The sequence below is a fragment of the Prunus avium genome, chromosome 7 (assembly GCF_965620075.1).
Source record: "Prunus avium chromosome 7, drPruAviu1.hap1.1, whole genome shotgun sequence".
NCBI lineage: Eukaryota > Viridiplantae > Streptophyta > Magnoliopsida > Rosales > Rosaceae > Prunus > Prunus avium.
In genome coordinates this window covers 35586876-35606977 of record NC_142290.1, presented here as the reverse complement: position 1 = coordinate 35606977, position 20102 = coordinate 35586876, and the positions used below count along the sequence as shown (strand labels likewise).

Here is a 20102-nt window from a genome sequence, read left to right as displayed (position 1 = left end):
AGCTTAAATTACAAAAGTTCCCCAGCTTAAATTACTTGGAACTCTGAAGAACAGGACTATTTCTTGAAAGAACAATGAAAAGTTGGCAGCAAGTGTTCGGAGGCCAGCCATGGATGGCCTCACTTGACCAGCACTGTTAGGCAATGCATGGCTGGCCTGTTGGGGCCGGACTGATTATCGTTGGCCAGCCGTGGTAGCAGGCACGGTCGTTCTCATCAAACTGGTAAGAAAAGAAAAAGATATAAAATATCTTGTCCACAACTCTGATGTGGTGGGGAGGAGATTTGGGCTCAGGGCCCAAGCTTTGGGGCCTAATCGTCCAAGCGTCATGGTCTAGGTTTAAGGCTCAAAGACAACAAGCCTAGTGTGAGACTTCTGGATTTCTATTTTTCGGTCAATCACGTCATTTTTTTTGCAATTATGGAAAAAGCAGATGCAGTGTGTGAGTTGAGTTGTACGGTCGACATCGATCATTTCTATTTGACAATAGAATGGAAGTTCCAATTTAGTTAGACAAGTTAGAAAATATAAATTATATTTTTGTTTGAACATTGGGGTATCTGCGTGTCAGCCCCAATGGATGATTGGCAACACGCGTCCACAGGTGAGAGGTTGGTTGCATGAGACTCTTTCTCATGGGAAAAGAAAAAAATAGAAAAAGAATCCCACAAGATTGGTACTGGTTTTTTCTCTGTGTGTTTCTCAATGAATATGTGACACAGAGTTTGAGAATGGAGTGCAATGTATCATGTAAAGTGGAAGATAGAAGATAGAAGATGGATGGTACAACACTACACTCCACTCCAACTCCGCCACGTGACTTTTCCCCTCCAAACTCCCTTCAACCACTCATGACGTGACAAGTTTCTAGTCGGTAGCTAAATGCCTCATGGTGGACGGTGTGAGGGGCAAAAATGGAGGTTCCTTATTTTTATGCATCCAAGAAGACCCGAACTCTTTGTCGACTATTAAAAACAATAAAACAACGTATGAGAGTTTAGCATGAAAGATAGTTTGAGGACCGAGTCTTAAACTTGGTTCAACCGAGCGTGAAGATTCCAACTTGAAATTGTTTCTACACCGACATATTGTTTTCGTATACGTGTCTTATGAATATGTTAAAATAGTGGGGATGCCAAAAAATTAAAAAAACTACATATTATATACTTCAAAGAAATTCCATGGAATGGTCTTCTTTCTTTCTAAAGATATGATTCTTGTAAATTGGGGTATTTTTGGCCCACTTTTTATTATTATTTTTTTTTATTTACTTGATAACGTAGGTGCGTAGATGCCTTGCTTTGGTTAATTCCGTTCTCTGACATATCATGAACACGTGTGTTTCTCTTATCAATTTTTTCCAAGCTATATATATATATATATCCAACATTGCACCTTCCTTTTACGGTTCTTCTTGGTCATTTCTCCTTATTCTGCAACACCAAAGTTGCATGCACAGTTTATAGAAACGGTGAGCAAACTCATCAAACACCTTTACTTATTTTGTGTTTGTATTATTTTTTATTTGTTTCCAGAAGTTGATCAAAAGTATATTTGGGAGCTCAGAATAGTTGAGGGATCAGATAAAGTAGTTGGTGACTCAGCTTTACTTTTCCTCTGCTTTTGATGTAGTTGGTTGGAGTTGGTTTGGTTGAAAAAACATGAGAGTTACACAGGAGAGAGAAAACCCAAATTTCAAGAGGCTGAAATGAGTTGCCTCTGATCCAGGGAACTCAAGTTTTCAATGATTTTCCTTTCTGGGTTTCTGTATTTGTTCTGAGTTTCTTTATCTGGCAGCATTTGATTGTGCTGGCTGCAAATAGGACACTGAATCTCACATTCAATTCATTTGATCAAATTCATAAAGCACTGTTTTTTTTCTTTCCTATGATCAATGGGTTGGTAAAAAGTTAGAAAAAGATGGCTTTGGTTCTTGTCCTATTCTTTTCTTTCATGTGGTTGATGACAAGGGTAGATAGAGAGGGGTCCAGAGAGGATTGTCCAGAGAGTTGAAGAGGTTGAAAGGAGCCTAAAGTTTTTCTATTTATAGTTTGTAGTTTCAACGTATTCTTTAAAATATTACCACGAACTTAAAACAATTTAGCAAATCAAATTCAATTTACCATTTCAGTTCAGTTGTTTCTAATCCCAAAATAATTGTCATAGGCATCTAAATGTTCATGATATTTGTATTAGATTATAGAAAGATTTATTTCTCACTGAAGACAGTTCTTGATTTTTTGTTCTTTTTAACCAAGACACTTGAAAAGAGAGAGAGAAAGTAATTGCAGACTAGCAAGTTTATTAGTTTAAGAGGGTTTGGAAGGTGAAGGTTGTTGCTGCCAAGTGAAGGAAATCCATGGAGGAGATAGCTCAGGCAGTTGCGGTTCCATATAGGCTAGGTAATTTGATCCATGAAGAGTCAGCAGTAAAAATCCAAATGGAAATGACTGGCCTCAAGCTAATAGCAAATTCACCTTGTGAGTCCTTTTCTTGTGGAAATGAAAGTTACAGAAGCAATGGTCCGCATGATGAAAACAGAGTAGAAGCCACTGTGTCGAATATGCTTGCAGGATACGTGGGTGATCGGATTTCTAATGAAAATATTGTTTGGGGAAGTAAGGAGAACAATAAGTTCAGGCCATCATGTGAGGTTGGCAATGGATCTAGTACTACTTCTGATGCCTGTACATCGCTTATTTCGGCAACTAGGGATAAGAAAATTTGTAGAACAAGCTGCAGTCAGAAAGTTTTCTATTTGGATCGAATACCCCTTTGGGGTTACGCATCTATCTGTGGAAGGAGACCGGAGATGGAAGATGATTTTGCCATTGTACCTCGATTTTTGCAGATTCCTATTCAAATGTTAATGGATGACTGTGGTTTGAATGGCATGAATCAAAACCCCAGTCACTTAACTGCCCATTTCTTTGGCGTGTATGATGGCCATGGTGGTTGCCAGGTATGCCAACTTGACCAAAATTCTGATTTTTGTCCTATAAAATTTCCATATTTCCATTGATAATTTTTCAAGTCGGATTCTTTTAATTAAGTAGATATTGTTCTGTAGGTTGCTAACTATTGTCGCGAACGCGTACATTCTGCATTGGCTGAAGAGATAGATACTGCAAAAGCAGGCTTGCATGACAGAAGTACTGGGGAGGGTTGGCAGGAGCAGTGGAAGGAGGCTTTCTCCAATTGTTTCTTGAAAGTGGATGCTGAGATTGGAGGAGCTCCCAGAGGCACGAATGTGAGCAACACTTGTGCTTCTGGGGACTATGATCTCCAACCTATTGCTCCTGAAACCGTCGGTTCTACTGCTGTAGTCACCGTTATTTGTCCAACCCATATCATAGTGGCAAATTGTGGTGACTCAAGAGCAATATTATGCAGAGGAAAAGTGGCTGTGCCATTGTCAGTAGACCACAAGGTAAGGCCTCTAATTTATATAGTTCCATTATATCTTTTTTATTTTCAGCTCATAACTGAAGTTGACATGTCTAGATAGACTGATTAGCTTTTGTTCTGCTTTTAGCCAAATAGAGAAGATGAATGTGCAAGGATAGAGGCTGCAGGAGGCAAAGTCATCCAGTGGAATGGTTCTCGTGTATTTGGTGTTCTTGCAATGTCAAGGTCCATAGGTATGAGTTCGAAACTCTTGTTATTTTATCTTCCGTCAGAAATGGAACACTAAAATTTACTATGCTTGTATACATGGTTTGAGTTTGAATACGTTAGACCATTCAGATTCAGTTCTCATGCTGATGATGATATTCAATCTTATCAGGGGACAGATACTTGAAACCGTGGATTATTCCGGATCCAGAAGTAGTGTTTGTTTCTCGAGAAAAGGAAGACGAGTGCCTAATTCTAGCCAGCGACGGGTTATGGGATTTCATGACAAACCAGGAGGCCTGCGATATTGCACGAAGGCGGATCCTTCTGTGGCACAAAAAGTATGGTGATACCACCATGTCAATGGAAAGGGGTGAGGGAGTTGATCCTGCTGCTCAAGCTGCAGCAGATTATCTCTCAAGGCTTGCCTTGCAAAAGGGGAGCAAAGACAACATCACTGTAGTGGTGATAGACTTGAAAGCAACAAGGAAGTTTAAAAGAAAAACCTGACTGCAACTAAGATTGGAATCTGAGATATGCCGGTACATTATTAGATGAAGAGTGGCTCAGCCCATAAGTTTTTCACCTGGGTTGGGTGTAGTTATGAAAACTCCTCTGCATAAAGAAATGGTCAATGCTCAAGTATAGCCTCTCAAGATTTTTTTTTCCTTCATTTTGTCCACCTTTCCTTAGTTCTGGTTATATTAATTTGTGCAAAAACAGAGATTCCAGTAATTTACCACAATGGCGTTCTACTCTTCCTTTCTTATTTTTCTGCCTCTCCTCCTTGGTTGATTGTCTGTCTAACAATTTGACACCAATAACCCCAATCCATCAGGAATGCGTATGAACTTCTGGTAGCTGTTTTCCTTGAGGAACTGTAACAGTCTTATATACCAGTTGCCCTATTGAAGAAAATACTGATTGATAATCACTAATTACAAATGAGGGGGCTAATTGTTCATCACTAAGTTGCTCCCCTATTTATATGTAAACATTCATGACTTGATGAATAGAATAATTACAATATTAACCAATGATTAAACAGTGATTAACATAAGTAAGAACAAATAAAAAGAAAGTCTCATAAAATTTGCATACAGTAGGTTTGATTTTGAAGGAGAAGGGTCTATATCTTTCATTGATGTGCTTCATACTACAATTAGGTCTAAGAGAGTACAAATGAATGGCAGGAAGAGGTATGACTAGTTTGCAAGGAGTCATAAATCCAAAATTCCAAAAAAAACTCAAAAATCATTCGTCTCAATTACAAAAATACACATCCTGGGATAGACAGCACGGAGAGCAGAAGAATCATTCTACGATCCAATTGTTCCCTGGATTTGCAAGGAAAATTACACTTAGTCATCATCCATGAGAGAAAATTACACTTATATGAGCTTATTATAGAAAAGTAAGGAACGTTTGTATTTCAGTTCCACTAATGAATCCAAGATTTGGACAGAGCTCAAGATTTGAACATACCAGATAGGTTTTAAAATGTTGCAAGGGGAGATCCTGCTTCACTGAAGTAAGAGGCAAGGTCAATATTCAAGTCGTCGTACATGTTGATGAAAGGATGTGTCTGAAATCAAACAAAAAGGGAAAAAGAAAAAGAAAACCACATCAGATTGGAAGTATCCACAAAGTCCAGCAAACTTGTAACATCAACATTGAAAGGGTTCAAAGGGTTTCATAGGTCATACTAGGAGATCCTGAGCTGACGATCTATCCTTAGGATCTTTCTGTACGCTGAGATAAAGAAAAGACCCACAAGGTAGGATTAGTAACCTCACTAAATAGAAAGCAAAAAATTGAGATAAATAGAAAACAAACAAATGTCAGCAAATTTAGGAATAGCAACTTCATTAACAGACAACAAATGACTACAAAATCTACCATGAACAAGCAGAAGTTAAATCTGGCCAAAAACAAATAGAAGGTAAATGAACCACAAATTGTGTTGGGCCATGTTCCAATCATTTTGGGAATGGACGGAAAGGACAAAGAAAAAAACAAATAGTGCATGAAAAGAAAATAATACAACCACAGAAAATTACTCGTTCCAAGAATGCTATTACGAGCCTAAAGTTATTAGATAGGAATGTGAAGATTTATATGATTATCAATGTGATTACAAGAGGGAAATGTTCACCAAAATTTACAAGTTAAACAGGCTCACAAACACATAACCAAATGAATAGAAAGCATGGCCATGCTTCCTACTTCTTAAAATGGAGCACAATTATTCTAAATGATTCTTCAGATGGTTACACCAAGTAGCTTATTTTCAGAATCTGGCCAAGTTAGTAATGAATGAGCAAAAATAACCCTTACCATGCAGAAATAAATGAGCAGAACTCCTGAGAAAATTGATCAGAAGGTGCACAAGGTGGTGGTTGTTCAACAATGGCACTCATAAGCTCAAAAAAGCTATCCCATAATTTAGCTTGATCTGGTGGTAAATATGGGAATTGACCTGTTGCACACTCCAGCAGTACTAAACCCAAGCTCCAGATGTCACTTTTGTAACTATAATTGCCACCAACAATTCTCTCTGGCTACAAAACAAATGTTAACAGAAATAGTTAGTTCCATGAGTTGGCATAATAGGCCGGCCTGCACCTCAATACCCCTGGATAATAGAAAAACAAGACGTTTGTTAAAGCGATATAATTGCTGTATTTTTACTCACCGACATATAGTTGTACGTGCCAACAAAAGTATTTGCCTGTTCAGAAGTGCTTGCCTTTATTGCACTTACACCAAAGTCAGTTATTTTAATTTCTCCTTGATGATTGATTAACAAATTAGAAGGTTTGAAGTCCCTGTGAATGATGTGTTTTTCATGATGAAGATACAACAAACCCCGCAGCACCTGCATCAATAAGAAAGGGAGAAAACATGTTTTAATTGATGTTTATCACAAAGACCAAGAGTTTCAGGACTGTACATGAATGTCAGGTAACTTGCCTGCTTACAAATGGAAGCAAGATACGGCTCTGGAATTGTTTTGACCTTTTTCAGAAGATCTGCCAAAGACCCACCATCCATGTACTCTAGGATTATTGAAATGGTACCATTATCATAGAAAGACTGGTAACATACAACAATGTAGGGACATTGTGATGATTGATTAATTTTCAATTCCCGTGCAATCTGCGTGCGAATAGACTCCTCAATATTCATTTGAATTACCTGAATGTGGGAAAATGCATCAAAAAACTACTATAGCAAGGAGAACATGAAGTAAACAATAGGATACGCACAATATCCCACAGGCATATTGTTGGATAGCTCTACAGGCTACAAAAGCATGAAGATAAGCAAGTCCACACAGAATCAACCATCCCAAGCAGTTGAGCCACCCAGAAACGTTACAATTCTTACTTATGTAAATTTCAAAACACAATGGGTATAACAAAGCAATATGAACACAAAGATCTTCCCACTTTATTCATCTCAAACACAAGAATGCTACTTATGGCATAGTTAGGGAACAACTATACATCTTATCTTATGGTACACAAGGAGTAATTTGACTAGGAAAAGAAAGGGCCTTGTAACCTTTAGTGCAAAAAACTGGCCAGTCCATTTGTGTTGAACCAATTGAACAACCCCACCATTTCCTTTTCCAATGACTTTAATCACGTACAGATCTGCTAAAATCATCTGATTGTCTGATGGCTGAATAGGCGGTGGCTGAGCATTTACGTTCACATTTACAACCAAAAAGAAAAACACATCAAAAAAAAGCATTCTTTCTTATATAAAACTTGCAAGTCACAGACTCACAGTGCATGAGCTTTGAATGATAAGCAAACCCCATTTGCCAAATGCTAATAATGTTGATCAGATTGGCAAAACCCAACCCAGTTCACTTCCAAGATTCAATTTTTACATTTCACAAAATTGAAAAAGAAATTTCTGGGGAAAAAAGTTATGATCTTTGAGAAGTATCTTACAACTTCAACTTCTCTATGAGAAACGATCCGAACCCCTTCTCTATTAACCAGGAGATCGCCATCCATAAACGTGCCGCTTTTTGTCCTGCCATACCAAAAAACCCACAACTCAACTTAATTAGATACAATACATATATAATATACAACGCAGAGAATGATAAGAAAGGGAAGGGAAGAGAAGAGAGTTACAGAAACTTAGAGAAAGAAACTTCATCAGAAGGAGGGAGAGTGAGCTTGAGGTTAGGTGCTAAGCTTCCCTTCTTCATGATGACTCTATGAGCTTTGAGCCCTTGAGCTTGTTTGCTTGTTTTTCTGCTTTTGTCCAGAGTCTAGACTCGGAGTTGAAGCGAGTCTCTTGGAAATTTTCAGAATTATAATATCGATCAAGAAGTTTATTTTTAATTAAATAATAATCGTTAAGGAGGGACCACTTGGACTAGAACTAGTGTTACTCCTGTTGGTTGGAAAAGTTTGGAAATTGTTGAACACTCAACCTTTCACACTGCAACTGGGGAAGAAGATGGGACCGTTGACTTTTCTTTCTGCGCCCCCATTTTTCCACATTGTTTCCTTCTTCTTTTTTGGCTTTTTTTGGCTTTCTATTTTTATATATGGTAATGCTATTTGGAATGATAGATCATATGGTTGATCAATACATTGAATTGAAAATTACCTTTTTTTTTCAATTGTTTTTTGTTTATCAGACTTTGGAAAGTAAGTGGCTTCATTTCATTATTTGTTTTAGGAAAAATTGCAAAAAGAAAGGTCAAGGCACGCGTGATTGTGAAAATAATATCACGTTCACACGCTTGACTAATATGGATGGGTATAGACTCCAAAAATTATAGATGGTGATATATCTTTGTTCACACTTTTCTTTGAATAGTTGATTTGTTAGTTGGCTTTGTGAGGCCACAACAATGACAACAAAAATATTGGTGCACTCATATTAGATTAGTCGGTCATGACAATGTGTTCGTCTCTTTAAAACAATAAAAATATAAGACATGTGAGTTGACCATGTTTGTCTTTCTAAAATAATAAAAATACAAAACATATGTAAATTAAGTCAATTAACCAACATAAAATACTCACTTTTTATACCGAATGGACAAGAGATTAGAGTAATTGAAAATATTGCATCATCAAGGAGAAAAAATTGGCATACAAAAAAGGTGGAATAAAACAACAACGGCGCAGAGGATAAAGGAAAGCAAAAGTGACCTTTCAAGTGGTAAAGGCCAGGTAGGGTAATAATTGAAGCAGTGTCTTGATTTCTTTTGTTATTGCCATGGCTGCAATTAGAACCCCGGTACCCGACGCTGTTTTAGTTGTCACCTTTTTGGATAAGGATGAAGAGGATTGTCGACACAAGAAAAGAAGTATGATTTTTTTTTTTTTTGTTCAAGACAGAAAAGAAGTATGATTGGTATCAAACAAGACAACAACATAAATATAAATATAAGGCGAAAGTTTACTTTTGGTCCTTATAGTTTTAATTTTGTCAATTTTATTTTTGTAGTTTAAATTTTGAGCAATTTAAGGACACGTTTCAATTTCTATCAAATTTCTCCAAATTTACTTAAGTTTTGACCACGTGCCTGTTAGTGAGATATCCCTATTCTATTAGAATATTATTTTATTTATTTCCTTTTGTATAGATATTATGTAATTAGGATACCACTTATTTTCCTAGTCTAACCGTACTAGGGTTTGTAACATTATTATAAATACCTCCTTTCGGAGAATGAAATATATCTGAAAATATTCTACTATATTGTTTGACTTGGTATCAGAGCCAGGTTTCTGGTGACCTGTGTGTGTTGTGCATACCCGTGTTCTACTGTGTGCCCTAATTTCTTTTAGGGTTCTTGTGTTTGTACCTTTCCCGTGTTCCGCTGTGTGCTCTGTCGTGTTCGTGCCTCTACTGTGTTCGTTCATCTGCTTCTACTGTGTTTGTGCCTTTGTTGTCTTCGTACATCTGCCATATTTGTGTCTGTGCTGTGTTCTGTTGTATACTCTGCGTGTTTTGTTGAGTTTCTACTATAATCATGGGTGATAATTCCATTGTTGGTGCTACTGCTGCTTCTGCAAATTTACGTGTTTCTGACTCTATTCCAGGTACTGGCTCCAATACTTGGATAATTGACACTGGTGCTTCTGATCATATGACTTATGATGCTAAATTTTTTGATGAGTTGTCTAGTAACACCCGTGACCCATACATAACTAGTGCTAATGGTTTACCCTCTCCAATTACTGGCGAGGGCACCATTTCTCTCACCCCAACTCTGTCATTGTCTCGTGCGTTATTAGTTCCCAATATCCATTGTAACTTGTTATCTGTTGGTCGCTTACTTGATACACTTAATGCTTCTGCTACTTTCTATCCTACCCATTGCTCTTTTCAGGATCTCAAGACTCACGAGGTGATTGGGCATGGTAAACGGATAGGGGGGTTGTATTATTTGACATTACCTTCTACACCAGTTCGTGATCGTGTCGTTAATACTGTTCAACGTTGCAGTGTCAAAGACAAACAGCAAATTTGGTTATGGCATCGTCGCTTGGGACACCCGTCATTTGGCTACCTTAAGCGTCTGTTTTCATCTTTATTTCGTTCCTGTGATGAGTCTAGCTTCAAATGTGAGACTTGTGTACTGGCCAAGAGCCACCGTACTGTTTTTCCCTTAAGTAATAATAAAGCTGTTTTGCCTTTTGAGTTAGTACATTCTGATGTTTGGGGTCCTGCTCGTGTGACTTCTAATGGTTTCCGTTGGTTTGTTACGTTTATTGATGATTGCACTCGCTTAACATGTGTGGTATTTGATGAAGAATAAACAAGATGTTGCCTCTATTCTCCCTGACTTCTGTGCCATAGTTTCTACTCAGTTTCACGCTCATGTGAAAGTATTTCGGACTGATAATGGCGGTGAATATGTGAATCGTACCTTGACCCAGTTCTTTCGTGATCAAGGTATCATTCACCAAACTACCACTCCATTCACACCTCAATAGAATGGCGTGTCTGAAAGGAAGAATCGTCAGTTACTTGAAGTTGCTCGCTCTCTGATGTTGGATATATCTGCTCCCTATCATTTTTGGGGACATGGTGTCTTGGCCGCAGCCTACTTGATTAACCGTACTCCTAGTCGGGTTCTTGATTTCAAGACTCCACTTGATGTGTTGTGTGCTCATACTCCTCCGATTTCGGTCTCTAAGTTACCTCCGAAGGTGTTTGGGTGTGTTGCGTATGTTCATGTCTACTCTCATCAACGAAGTAAACTTGATCCTTGTGCTCTCCGATGCGTCTTTATTGGCTATTCTACTACTCAAAAGGGTTATAAGTGCTATCACCCGCCTACTCAGAAGGTACATGTTACTTTGGATGTCACATTTAATGAAGAAGTACCCTATTATGTTTCCCCCTCCTCTTCAATTCAGAGAGAGAGGGGGAGTGAATTGAAGAGTTTCAGAGTAAAAAATGTGGAAAATCTTGAAAAGGAAGAAGGAATTTCGGAGGAACAGGAAGCGACCGGTCGTGATACAATCTGCCTGGAAACGACCGCTCGCATAGAGGAAGCGACCGGTCGCGATGCAATCTGCCCGGAAACGACCGGTCGCATAGAGGAAGCGACCGGTCGCGATACAACGATACGCGACGACGACGATGATGCGAGTCCAGCGACCGGTCGCTTGGAATGTCACGACCGGTCGCCAGACCATATTTTGGAATTTTCCGGCTCTTCCTCAGAAGGACATGACAGTGATATTAAAGACTCTTGTACAGATGAAATTGATACAAGACCCCCATCTGCCCTGCCATTGCCCCAATCAACTCGTAATACTGAGGTATGTTCTAGTGATGTGTCTACTTATTCTTTGCCTCCACGCACTACCCGTGGAAAACCTAAAGTACAATATTCTCCTGATATACATGCCAAGTCCAAATATCCCATTAACCATTATATGTCAACTCATCATTTATCTAAGTCATATGCATCATATTTGTATCAATTATCTAGTGTATGTGTGCCAACTAAGTTGCAGGATGCTCTATCTGATCAAAATTGGGTAGATGCAATGCATATTGAAATGGAAGCCTTGAACAAGAATGCCACTTGGGAGTTAGTTCCTTTACCAAAAGGGAAGAAGGCAGTTGGATGCAAATGGGTGTTTACTTTGAAGCACAAGGCTGATGGTTCTATTGACCGTTACAAGGCAAGATTGGTAGCAAAATGGTATACTCAGACCTATGGAGTGGATTACACAGAGACTTTTGCTCCAATAGCAAAGCTCAATACGGTGCGCGTACTCTTGTCCTTAGCCGCTAACCATGATTGGCCGCTGTTACAATTTGATGTCAAAAATGCATTCCTCCATGGTGACCTCAAGGAAGAAATATACATGGATCCTCCGCCGGGTATCCTTGTGACCTCTAAGGAGGGTATGGTATGCAAGCTACGGAAATCCTTGTATGGATTAAAACAGTCTCCAAGAGCTTGGTTCGGGAGGTTTGCTGCATCTATGAGGAAGTCTGGGTATGTACAAAGTAACTCGGATCATACTTTGTTTCTGAAACGTCGCAGAGGTAAATTGACAGCTTTAATCATTTATGTTGATGATATGATTGTAACTGGAGATGATCAGGTAGAAATACAGAGTCTTCAGAAATATCTTGCGTCTGAGTTTGAGATGAAATCATTAGGTGACTTGAAATACTTTCTTGGAATTGAAGTTGCTAGATCTAAGCATGGTATTTTTTTGTCCCAAAGGAAATATGTTTTGGACTTACTTGCAGAAACTGGAATGTTGGATTGTAAACCGATTGATACCCCTAGTGAGCAGAATTATAAGTTGGGGTTATATCCCGATCAAGTTCCGACTGATAAGGAACGTTATCAACGACTTGTGGGGAAGTTGATTTATTTAGCCCATACCCGTCCGGACATTGCATATGCTGTAAGTATGATGAGTCAGTTTATGCACTCTCCTAGTGTAGATCATATGGGGGCTGTGACTCGTATTTTAAGGTATCTGAAAGTAACTCCTGGCAATGGGTTAATTTTTTCCAAGTATGATCATACAGATGTGGAAGGGTACACAGATGCTGATTGGGCAGGTTCAGCTACAGATAGGCGTTCGACATCTGGGTATTTTATGTTTGTTGGTGGCAATCTTGTTACGTGGAGGAGCAAGAAACAAAAAGTGGTGTCTCGATCTAGTGCCGAGGCTGAGTATCGGGGAATGGCCCATGGTGTATCTGAGTTACTATGGTTGAGGAGATTGTTGAGAGACCTTGATTTTGGGCCTAAGAAACCCATGGATTTATATTGTGACAATACGGCTGCGATTGCAATTGCTCATAACCCTGTACAACATGACCGTACAAAGCATGTGGAAGTTGATCGAAATTTCATTAAAGAAAAGTTGGATGCGGAGATTGTGTCCTTCCCCTTCATCCGTTCTGAGTATCAGTTAGCTGATGCTCTTACGAAAGCTGTTTCTACAAGTATCTTTCTCAACTCGCTTGACAAGTTGGGCATGCGTGACGTCTTTGCTCCAACTTGAGGGGGAGTGTTAGCGAGATATCCCTATTCTATTAGGATATTATTTTATTTATTTCCTTTTGTATAGATATTATGTAATTAGGATACCACTTATTTTCCTAGTCTAACCCTACTAGGGTTTGTAACCTTATTATAAATACCTCCTTTCGGAGAATGAAATATATCTGAAAATATTTTACCATATTGTTTGACTGTGCCCCTCACATGGAGGTTCACTCGACCCATCTAAGAATAAAACACAATCTAAAGCTCTTCTCATTCACTTCAGGCGTGATTTTGGAACTTAGAAATTTGGGCAAATTGGAAGAAATTTAGAAGGAAGTTTAGCTTGAGTTGACCAAAACACCCATTTATATTAGAGGCACATGGTCAAATTTAATTGAATTAAGAGGAATTTTGATATAAATTGAAATGTGTGCTTGAACTGCTTTAAATTGAAAACTATAAGAACTCAAGTGATAAAACTGGCAAACTATAGAGACTACAAATGACTTTTTGTCTAAATATAAAGGTCTCATAAAAGTATATGTAAAAGACTATGCCATGTGGATAAATAGAAACTAGAGTTTTATAATATAATTGATTTCGAATGCAATGATGTAATGTGCACATAAGTGTTACGTGAATTGAAAGTTAAGCTATGAATTTCAATTGCTTATGTGGTAGGTTGTATTATGAATTGTAATATGAATTTCAATTGCACATGGTGCACATTTCAACGTGTGAAGGTTGTAGAGCTCTTTAGCACGATTTTAGTGTCATATGATTTAGATTTGTGTTTACAAATACAACATGAGAGCTATCAAGATAAAGAATCGTCCCACAATTATGGGATTTTTCTACAAATAATTATTTATCCATAATAACTCAAATCTCCGAGAAATAATAACAATAAAAAAGATTCAAGATGATACCCCTTTTTCTTTTTTCTTTTTCTGAGTCAAAGGCAACAATATGATATCCTAGAAGGCTAGAGACATGCGTCTTTATTTATTAAACGACGCCGTCTGAATCGTCGTTAAATCTCATTGCCGTTTCAAATAACAGTAACCATTCAACCACCGATTCCCGCCAACTATCCTAACTTCATCAAACTTCAACTGGTAATTCTGAGCTTCACACTATAAAGAATAAAGCTAAAAAACACCATGAGCAAAGCTTGCCGTGAGGCTGAGCGGAGGGTCCTCAGCCTCCTCCACGGCCGCAAAACCCGAACCCATCTCAGCCAAATTCACGGCCACCTCCTTCGCCATGGCCTAGGCCAATTCAACCAAGTCCTCGCCCACTTCGTCTCCGTTTGTTGGTCACTCGACAAAATGAGCTACGCAAATCGCGTGTTCGACCAAACCCACAACCCCAATATCCTCCTCTTCAATTCCATGATCAAAGGCTTTTCAATCTGTGAACCCTTTGAACAGTCTCTCTACATGTTTTCTCTTATGAAAGACCGGGGCATTTGCCCCGATGAGTACACTTATGCGCCGTTGCTCAAGTCTTGCTCGAATATTTGTGACCACAGGTTAGGGCAGTGTGTTCATGGACAAATTTTGAGAGGTGGGTTTGAATGCTTTAGTTCGATTCGCATTGGGGTTATTGATTTGTATGTTACTTGTGGAAAAATGGAGGATGCTAGGAAGGTGTTTGATTGGTTGTCTCACAGAGATGTGATTGTTTGGAATTTGATGGTTCGTGGGTTTTGCAAGACGGGTGATGTGGATACGGGTTTGTATTTGTTTAGGCAGATGGGTGAAAGGAACGTTGTTTCTTGGAACTCGATGATTTCGTGCTTAGCGCAGTGTGGGCGGGATACTGAAGCTTTAGAACTTTTCCGTGAGATGTTGGATCAGAGATTCGAACCAGACGAGGCGACTGTGGTTGCAGTTTTGCCTGCTTGTGCTCATTTAGGGGATGTTGAGGTTGGGAAATGGATACATTCCTATACAGATTCTATAGGACTTCTAAAACAAGTTGTATCTGTGGGGAACTCACTTATAAACTTTTACTGTAAATGTGGAGATTTGGATGCTGCTTGTAGTATTTTTGACCAAATGCCTCGTAAAAATGTTGTTTCCTGGAACACTCTGATTTCGGGGTATGCTTTTAATGGGAGAGGTGAACTTGGGATCGACTTTTTTGAGAAGATGATGAACAAAGGTGAGGGACCAAATGATGCAACTTTTGTGGGGGTTTTAACATGTTGTGCCCATGCAGGCTTGGTGGGAAAAGCAAAGGAATTGTTTGCTTCAATGGTTGTAAGTCACCAGCTTGAGCCAAAACTAGGGCATTATGGATGTATGGTTGATGTTCTTGGGCGCAGTGGACGGCTGAAGGAGACTCATGACTTGATTAAGAGCATGCCTATGAAGCCAAATGCTGCCTTATGGGGTGCATTGCTTGGTGCTTGCTCCACTCACGGCGAGGTAGAGCTCGCGGAACTTGCAGCTAAAGAGCTTATCAATCTCGAACCACGGAATTCGGGGAATTATGTGCTGCTGTCGAATATTTATGCAGAAGAAGGCAGGTGGGATGAAGTTGAGAAAGTCAGAGATTTGATGAGGGAAAACTGCATCAAAAAAGCACCAGGGCAGAGTGCAATTGGATAGCCATGAAATTTAAGTTACACTGAGGCTGACTGCTTCAGGCTTTGTATCTTAGGTCTCATCCAGCCTCTATTTTGATCATATTCACAGACAAAATATTTAGTTGTTCAGCAAGATCGGAGAAATACTATAAGTTTTCGGAATAATAATTTGTCGGAAAATAACAAAAACTCAAGCCAAACATAACAAGTATCATTTATATTTGCTGTCTTCAACACACGATTGTTCCCTTTAGAAATCTACACTACATATACATTATACAAGCATTTTACAAAATTTCATGAGAAATAGATGCCCAGGGAACAACCTCTCTCCAACTTACATATTGTTAGCTGATCCTCGTCTGCATACCATACAGTCCACTCTACAATGGCGATCGAGTTTATCTCAATCTTCAATCTTCGATGATGTTGATGGTAAACTTTGATAGCATCTCTGGAACACCTGATATAACAGGTCCATACGTCTACACAATACAACAATCAAGAACAGTAAACAGTAGAATGATTCAATCTCCATCAAACAGATCACAGATATAAACACTCATAAATATGCATTTACCGCACCATTTTCAAGCTCATTACCTCCTGATTTTTATTGATCTGGCACAATGGAATAGCAAGCAATTTTAGGTTTTTCGGAGCAACGAACTTCCGACAGTCTGGCAGCCTCACAATAAACAGTTTCGTGCACTCCTACAGAACGAGATAAACATAAGAAATCATGCTTCTTGGCCACCCAGTTGAAGCTTTGTTTTAGGAGGGGAACCATATTTTCAGACCCCATTAAGTGATGACATAATATGACAGTTAATCTGTACTTATACATCAATAAGTATGATCAATTGCCACGTCATGTAGTAAGTTGATTGTTAATGAAGACATGTGAGTAGGAGACCAGAGGAGGTACCTTTGGGTTTTTAACTTTCGAGGGTAAGTCCCGACAGAGCGATGTGTCAAAATTATGCCTCCACCATACCCCAAGACATTCCCCTACCTAAACATTCAAACAATTTTTCAATGCACCAAAAAAAAAAAAAACTAAAAAAAAAGAGAAAGATGCATATTCCATGTTCTATATACCTCCCAAGGAATCCCATCAGCATCTGGATTGACACAAAGTTTCCTTGATAGCTTACGTTTCAATCCATCGATCTCTGCGAGTTCGAACAAATCCAAGAGTTTAGTAAAACCTAACAAGAATTTCTTAGTGCTCAGTTCAAGAAAGCTGATGAATCACCTGATTCAGCAGGCCTTAAGCGACCCCCAGGAAGCTTAAACATGCAATTTCTTACTTGCAACAGCAGTATATGAGGATGTTTGAACAACTCAACCTGAGCTCACAACAACCACATCTTTTTCAGCTCACTTATGAAGAAGCCAATATCAAATATTCTGTGACAGAGAAGTCTAAGAAACTACTAGCAATCCAGAAGCAGAATTCATGTAAATTCTTAAACATCAATTTGATGGTTCATAAATCTAATGATTCCCATTATAAATTAATGTCAAATAAATTCAACCTCCTAAATATTTTTATTAAAAAAAAGATAAATAAAGTATTGTTGAATTAGGACAGAGAACCAACCAAAATAACTGCCTCCACACACGTCCTCAATCCATTAGCAGCATAGCTATATTTAAACAGCCACAAAAACAGAAAAGTTTAACACTTTGAAGCAAAAAAAAAAAAGTAGAAATTAGTGAAAATAAAAGAAACCCAATTGAAAATACACACAAAAATAAAAAATTAGTACTTGGACTTCATTCTCTGAAGACGATCAGCTACAGACTCGTCCTTGATAGGAAGGGCTTCCTTGGAGGAAAAGTAATAGGAACTGAGAGGATATATGTCCAGTATACGGCTCTGATCACCGTTGTCATCATCAAGACCGTTACTGTCGTTTGACACGTGTAAGGAACCCCCTTCATCCCCCATCTTCAACTGTCCAAAGCTCAATGATGATCGCAGTCGCAGAGGACACAGAGAGAAAAAAGAGGTGAATAAATAGAAGGGAAAAAGTGACAAGAGAGGAAACGTGGCTTGGCTACCCAGTGGGTGTGTGTCTCTTGAATTCTAAGGTCGACTCTCGAACGTGGCGTTCCAGAGAGACCTTAATATTATCATATACGGCCCCTATTGGCTACTGACCATTGAGCAACGGCGGTGTTTTACTTGTAATGCTTTCATGGGCTTCTTCTTCTACTAGATATACGTGAATTGGTCTGGGCTGTTTTGGGCTGATTTGGTTCCTCTATATGTGACCCATTGTACAAGTAACAAATATCTCTACATATGCAGCTAAAATTAAAATAGCACACGGGCACGACTTGTATCTTAAATGGTTAAAAGTTTTCTCGTCTTTCTACTTGATCTATGGTGTTTGGCTCCCCTCTCTGTCAATATAGCTCTGGTGTTGAAATAAAGATGAAACTATTGTTGGGAGTTTGAGAATGGTAGGAAGAAATAGTATGGAAACACCGATTTTAGTTTTCAGTTTCCAATGTCAAGGTGATGTGGTATATAGGAACACATATCTCTACATATGCACCCATAATTGAAATAAAATAAAAATAGTACAGTACGACTTGTATCTTAAGTGATTAAGAGTTCTTTCGTCTTTCTGCTCGCTCTCTAGTGTTTGATTCCCAATGTAAAAGTAACAAATACTATAAATGTTCAAAAACTAAGAAGGAAGCTAGAGTTAATTATTCCGTAATTTTATATGGTCTGCCTAAAACAAGTTCCTTGGTCCTTTAGATTAGACTTTTCAATTTGATCACCAACTTGCAAGTTGCAAGCAACGTTCATTGAAATTCAAAAAGGATGAAGAAAAAGAAAACTAAAGAAAAGCTCAATTCATCACATCTTGCAAGCTAAGTTGCTTGAAGGACATTTAACCCCTTATCCCCTTTGCTTTGGAAGATGAAAGTTAAGGACATTGCATTTGTTGACCAATCAGAAACTAAGGGCAGCCAGGTAAAAAGCTCTGAGAAGCTAATGACTCCTTTAACAACCAAAATGTGATTGTTGGGATATAGTTATCCTTAAATCTGTCGATCAAGCTAACTACCACCAAGCCAAAATGGTCCTCAACTTTTCCCATTGATTCAAGTTTACTTCTCTAGTGTTCTTGTTCTATTTGGTAAGTGGTTAGGCACAAAAGGATGCATATAATATCAGTTGTTGGACTGTCGATGAATTTCTTTATGCCTGAATGCAAATCTTAATTCAAGCAACTACAATATGCTAGGCTATAAGTTTAGTTAAGTTGGCTAGAGCGGATATGCTCCCTACTATGCACCCGACTTCGAATTCCCCTTCCCGTAGTTTAGATTAGTTTAAAGTAGATTATCGTTTCTATTATTCATTATTATTTTTTAAAAAAAATAAGCTATTTTTCTATGTAATAAGAAGGAAAAAAAAAAGCCAGAATTAATTTTCATGTGGCATGTCTTGAGTGGTAATGCACCAGAAGCATGAAACATCTCTGATATTAATAGGGCCCTTGTTTTTCATATGGTGTGTGTGAGCCTGTTAATCACATTGATATATGATATTGTAGGGGGCAATTGCACACCAATCATAAATACCATATCCTTAACAAGAAAATGATGATAACAGTGATGTTATTTGTTTTATGTTGCTTGTTTTTGTTATTGAAGAGTGAAATTTAAAATTGAGACATTTTCTATCGTTGAAAAGAAAAATATCACTAAATTAAGAGCTCGTTAGTATAAAGATTTGGTTATATGGATCTTATACCGGCCTCATCAGTAAGAGATATACGACCAATAATAATATAGTGAGTAAATGTCATATAAATAGTTTTACTAGAAAATATATATATATGCATACTAAAATATGAAGGAAGGTCTATTTTTGTAAGAAAATTAAAATAGTACTAAAAAATTTCCAATTGATATTCCTATGCTTGGGCTTTAGTGGGCGTCCAACCTCATGTTTCCTTAAAAATAAAAAATATAAAAAAAGTTTTTTTATTTTTATAAAATAAACAAAACTCTTGTTACAACTTACAACAATTAAAATCTACACAATCATTGCCGGCGGCGATATTGAAAGCGAAAACTGGAAAAATAAAAAAGATCGAAAATGATATGTCAACGGTGGACGCTCTAAGGCCTAAGCCTCTGACCAATGATATTCCAAAGTTTTGCAGAAAAATGAGAGGGCTTAGTTGTCTTTTAAGCTACTGGCCAATCAAACTTGATGATTCCTCTACCAAACATTCAGCAAATAATTTTAACCACTACACTACTCAAGAAATATTTATTTATACAAAGCAAAATAACAATATTTAATAAAATAAAAAATACTTCTTAATAAGTATG

The 20102-nt window shown here is 38.1% G+C and overlaps 4 protein-coding genes across 5 annotated transcripts; 2 read left to right on the top strand and 2 right to left on the bottom strand.

Moving 5' to 3' along the window:
• Positions 1–1215: 1215 nt before the first annotated feature.
• On the top strand, positions 1216–4384 carry ABI2 (Protein phosphatase 2C family protein). Its single transcript, XM_021949191.2, has 5 exons — positions 1216–1471; positions 2259–2962; positions 3071–3430; positions 3536–3641; positions 3788–4384. Exons 2-5 carry the CDS (start codon positions 2360–2362, stop codon positions 4123–4125), a joined length of 1407 nt encoding a protein of 468 aa, XP_021804883.1. The 5' UTR covers positions 1216–1471; positions 2259–2359; the 3' UTR covers positions 4126–4384.
• Positions 4385–4666: 282 nt separating this feature from the next.
• On the bottom strand, positions 4667–8002 carry LOC110749159 (mitogen-activated protein kinase kinase SIPKK). Of its 2 annotated transcripts, XM_021949192.2 has the most exons (9): positions 7770–7983; positions 7581–7665; positions 7183–7317; positions 6589–6813; positions 6311–6493; positions 5953–6176; positions 5322–5367; positions 5101–5200; positions 4667–4952 (listed from the first exon to the last, which is right to left on the bottom strand). In XM_021949192.2, exons 1-8 carry the CDS (start codon positions 7844–7846, stop codon positions 5111–5113), a joined length of 1065 nt encoding a protein of 354 aa, XP_021804884.1. In that variant the 5' UTR covers positions 7847–7983; the 3' UTR covers positions 4667–4952; positions 5101–5110. The 2 variants fall into 2 exon arrangements, with proteins under 2 accessions (XP_021804884.1, XP_088100318.1); XM_088244192.1 differs by lacking the exon at positions 7183–7317 and having other exon boundaries at positions 7770–8002.
• A 6030-nt stretch (positions 8003–14032) lies between these two features.
• Positions 14033–15874, top strand: LOC110749285 (Tetratricopeptide repeat (TPR)-like superfamily protein). The gene has a single exon (XM_021949355.2). The coding sequence runs from the start codon at positions 14299–14301 to the stop codon at positions 15751–15753; it is 1455 nt and encodes a 484-aa protein (XP_021805047.1). The 5' UTR covers positions 14033–14298; the 3' UTR covers positions 15754–15874.
• A 47-nt stretch (positions 15875–15921) lies between these two features.
• Positions 15922–18212, bottom strand: CFIM-25 (homolog of CFIM-25). The gene is made up of 7 exons (XM_021949356.2): positions 17507–18212; positions 17338–17383; positions 16990–17083; positions 16833–16906; positions 16660–16746; positions 16335–16445; positions 15922–16216 (listed from the first exon to the last, which is right to left on the bottom strand). The coding sequence occupies exons 1-7, from the start codon at positions 17686–17688 to the stop codon at positions 16145–16147; spliced, it is 666 nt and encodes a 221-aa protein (XP_021805048.1). The 5' UTR covers positions 17689–18212; the 3' UTR covers positions 15922–16144.
• Between the last annotated feature and the right edge of the window lie 1890 nt (positions 18213–20102).

What these genes read in the sequence shown, in the direction of transcription:
- ABI2 (XM_021949191.2), top strand. Translation starts at nt 2,360, where the DNA reads ATGGAGGAGATAGCTCAGGCAGTTGCGGTTCCATATAGGCTAGGTAAT. An exon ending in ATGGCCATGGTGGTTGCCAG is followed by an intron (nt 2,963 to 3,070) that starts GTATGCCAACTT and finishes ATTGTTCTGTAG; the next exon opens with GTTGCTAACTATTGTCGCGA. An exon ending in TGCAATGTCAAGGTCCATAG is followed by an intron (nt 3,642 to 3,787) that starts GTATGAGTTCGA and finishes CAATCTTATCAG; the next exon opens with GGGACAGATACTTGAAACCG.
- CFIM-25 (XM_021949356.2), bottom strand. Translation starts at nt 17,688, where the DNA reads ATGGGGGATGAAGGGGGTTCCTTACACGTGTCAAACGACAGTAACGGT. An exon ending in CGAAAGTTAAAAACCCAAAG is followed by an intron (nt 16,446 to 16,659) that starts GTACCTCCTCTG and finishes CTCGTTCTGTAG; the next exon opens with GAGTGCACGAAACTGTTTAT. An exon ending in AGATCAATAAAAATCAGGAG is followed by an intron (nt 16,217 to 16,334) that starts GTAATGAGCTTG and finishes TGTATTGTGTAG; the next exon opens with ACGTATGGACCTGTTATATC.
- LOC110749159 (XM_021949192.2), bottom strand. Translation starts at nt 7,846, where the DNA reads ATGAAGAAGGGAAGCTTAGCACCTAACCTCAAGCTCACTCTCCCTCCT. An exon ending in CTCATAGAGAAGTTGAAGTT is followed by an intron (nt 7,318 to 7,580) that starts GTAAGATACTTC and finishes GTAAATGCTCAG; the next exon opens with CCACCGCCTATTCAGCCATC. An exon ending in CGTCAGCTCAGGATCTCCTA is followed by an intron (nt 5,201 to 5,321) that starts GTATGACCTATG and finishes GTTTGATTTCAG; the next exon opens with ACACATCCTTTCATCAACAT.
- LOC110749285 (XM_021949355.2), top strand. Translation starts at nt 14,299, where the DNA reads ATGAGCAAAGCTTGCCGTGAGGCTGAGCGGAGGGTCCTCAGCCTCCTC.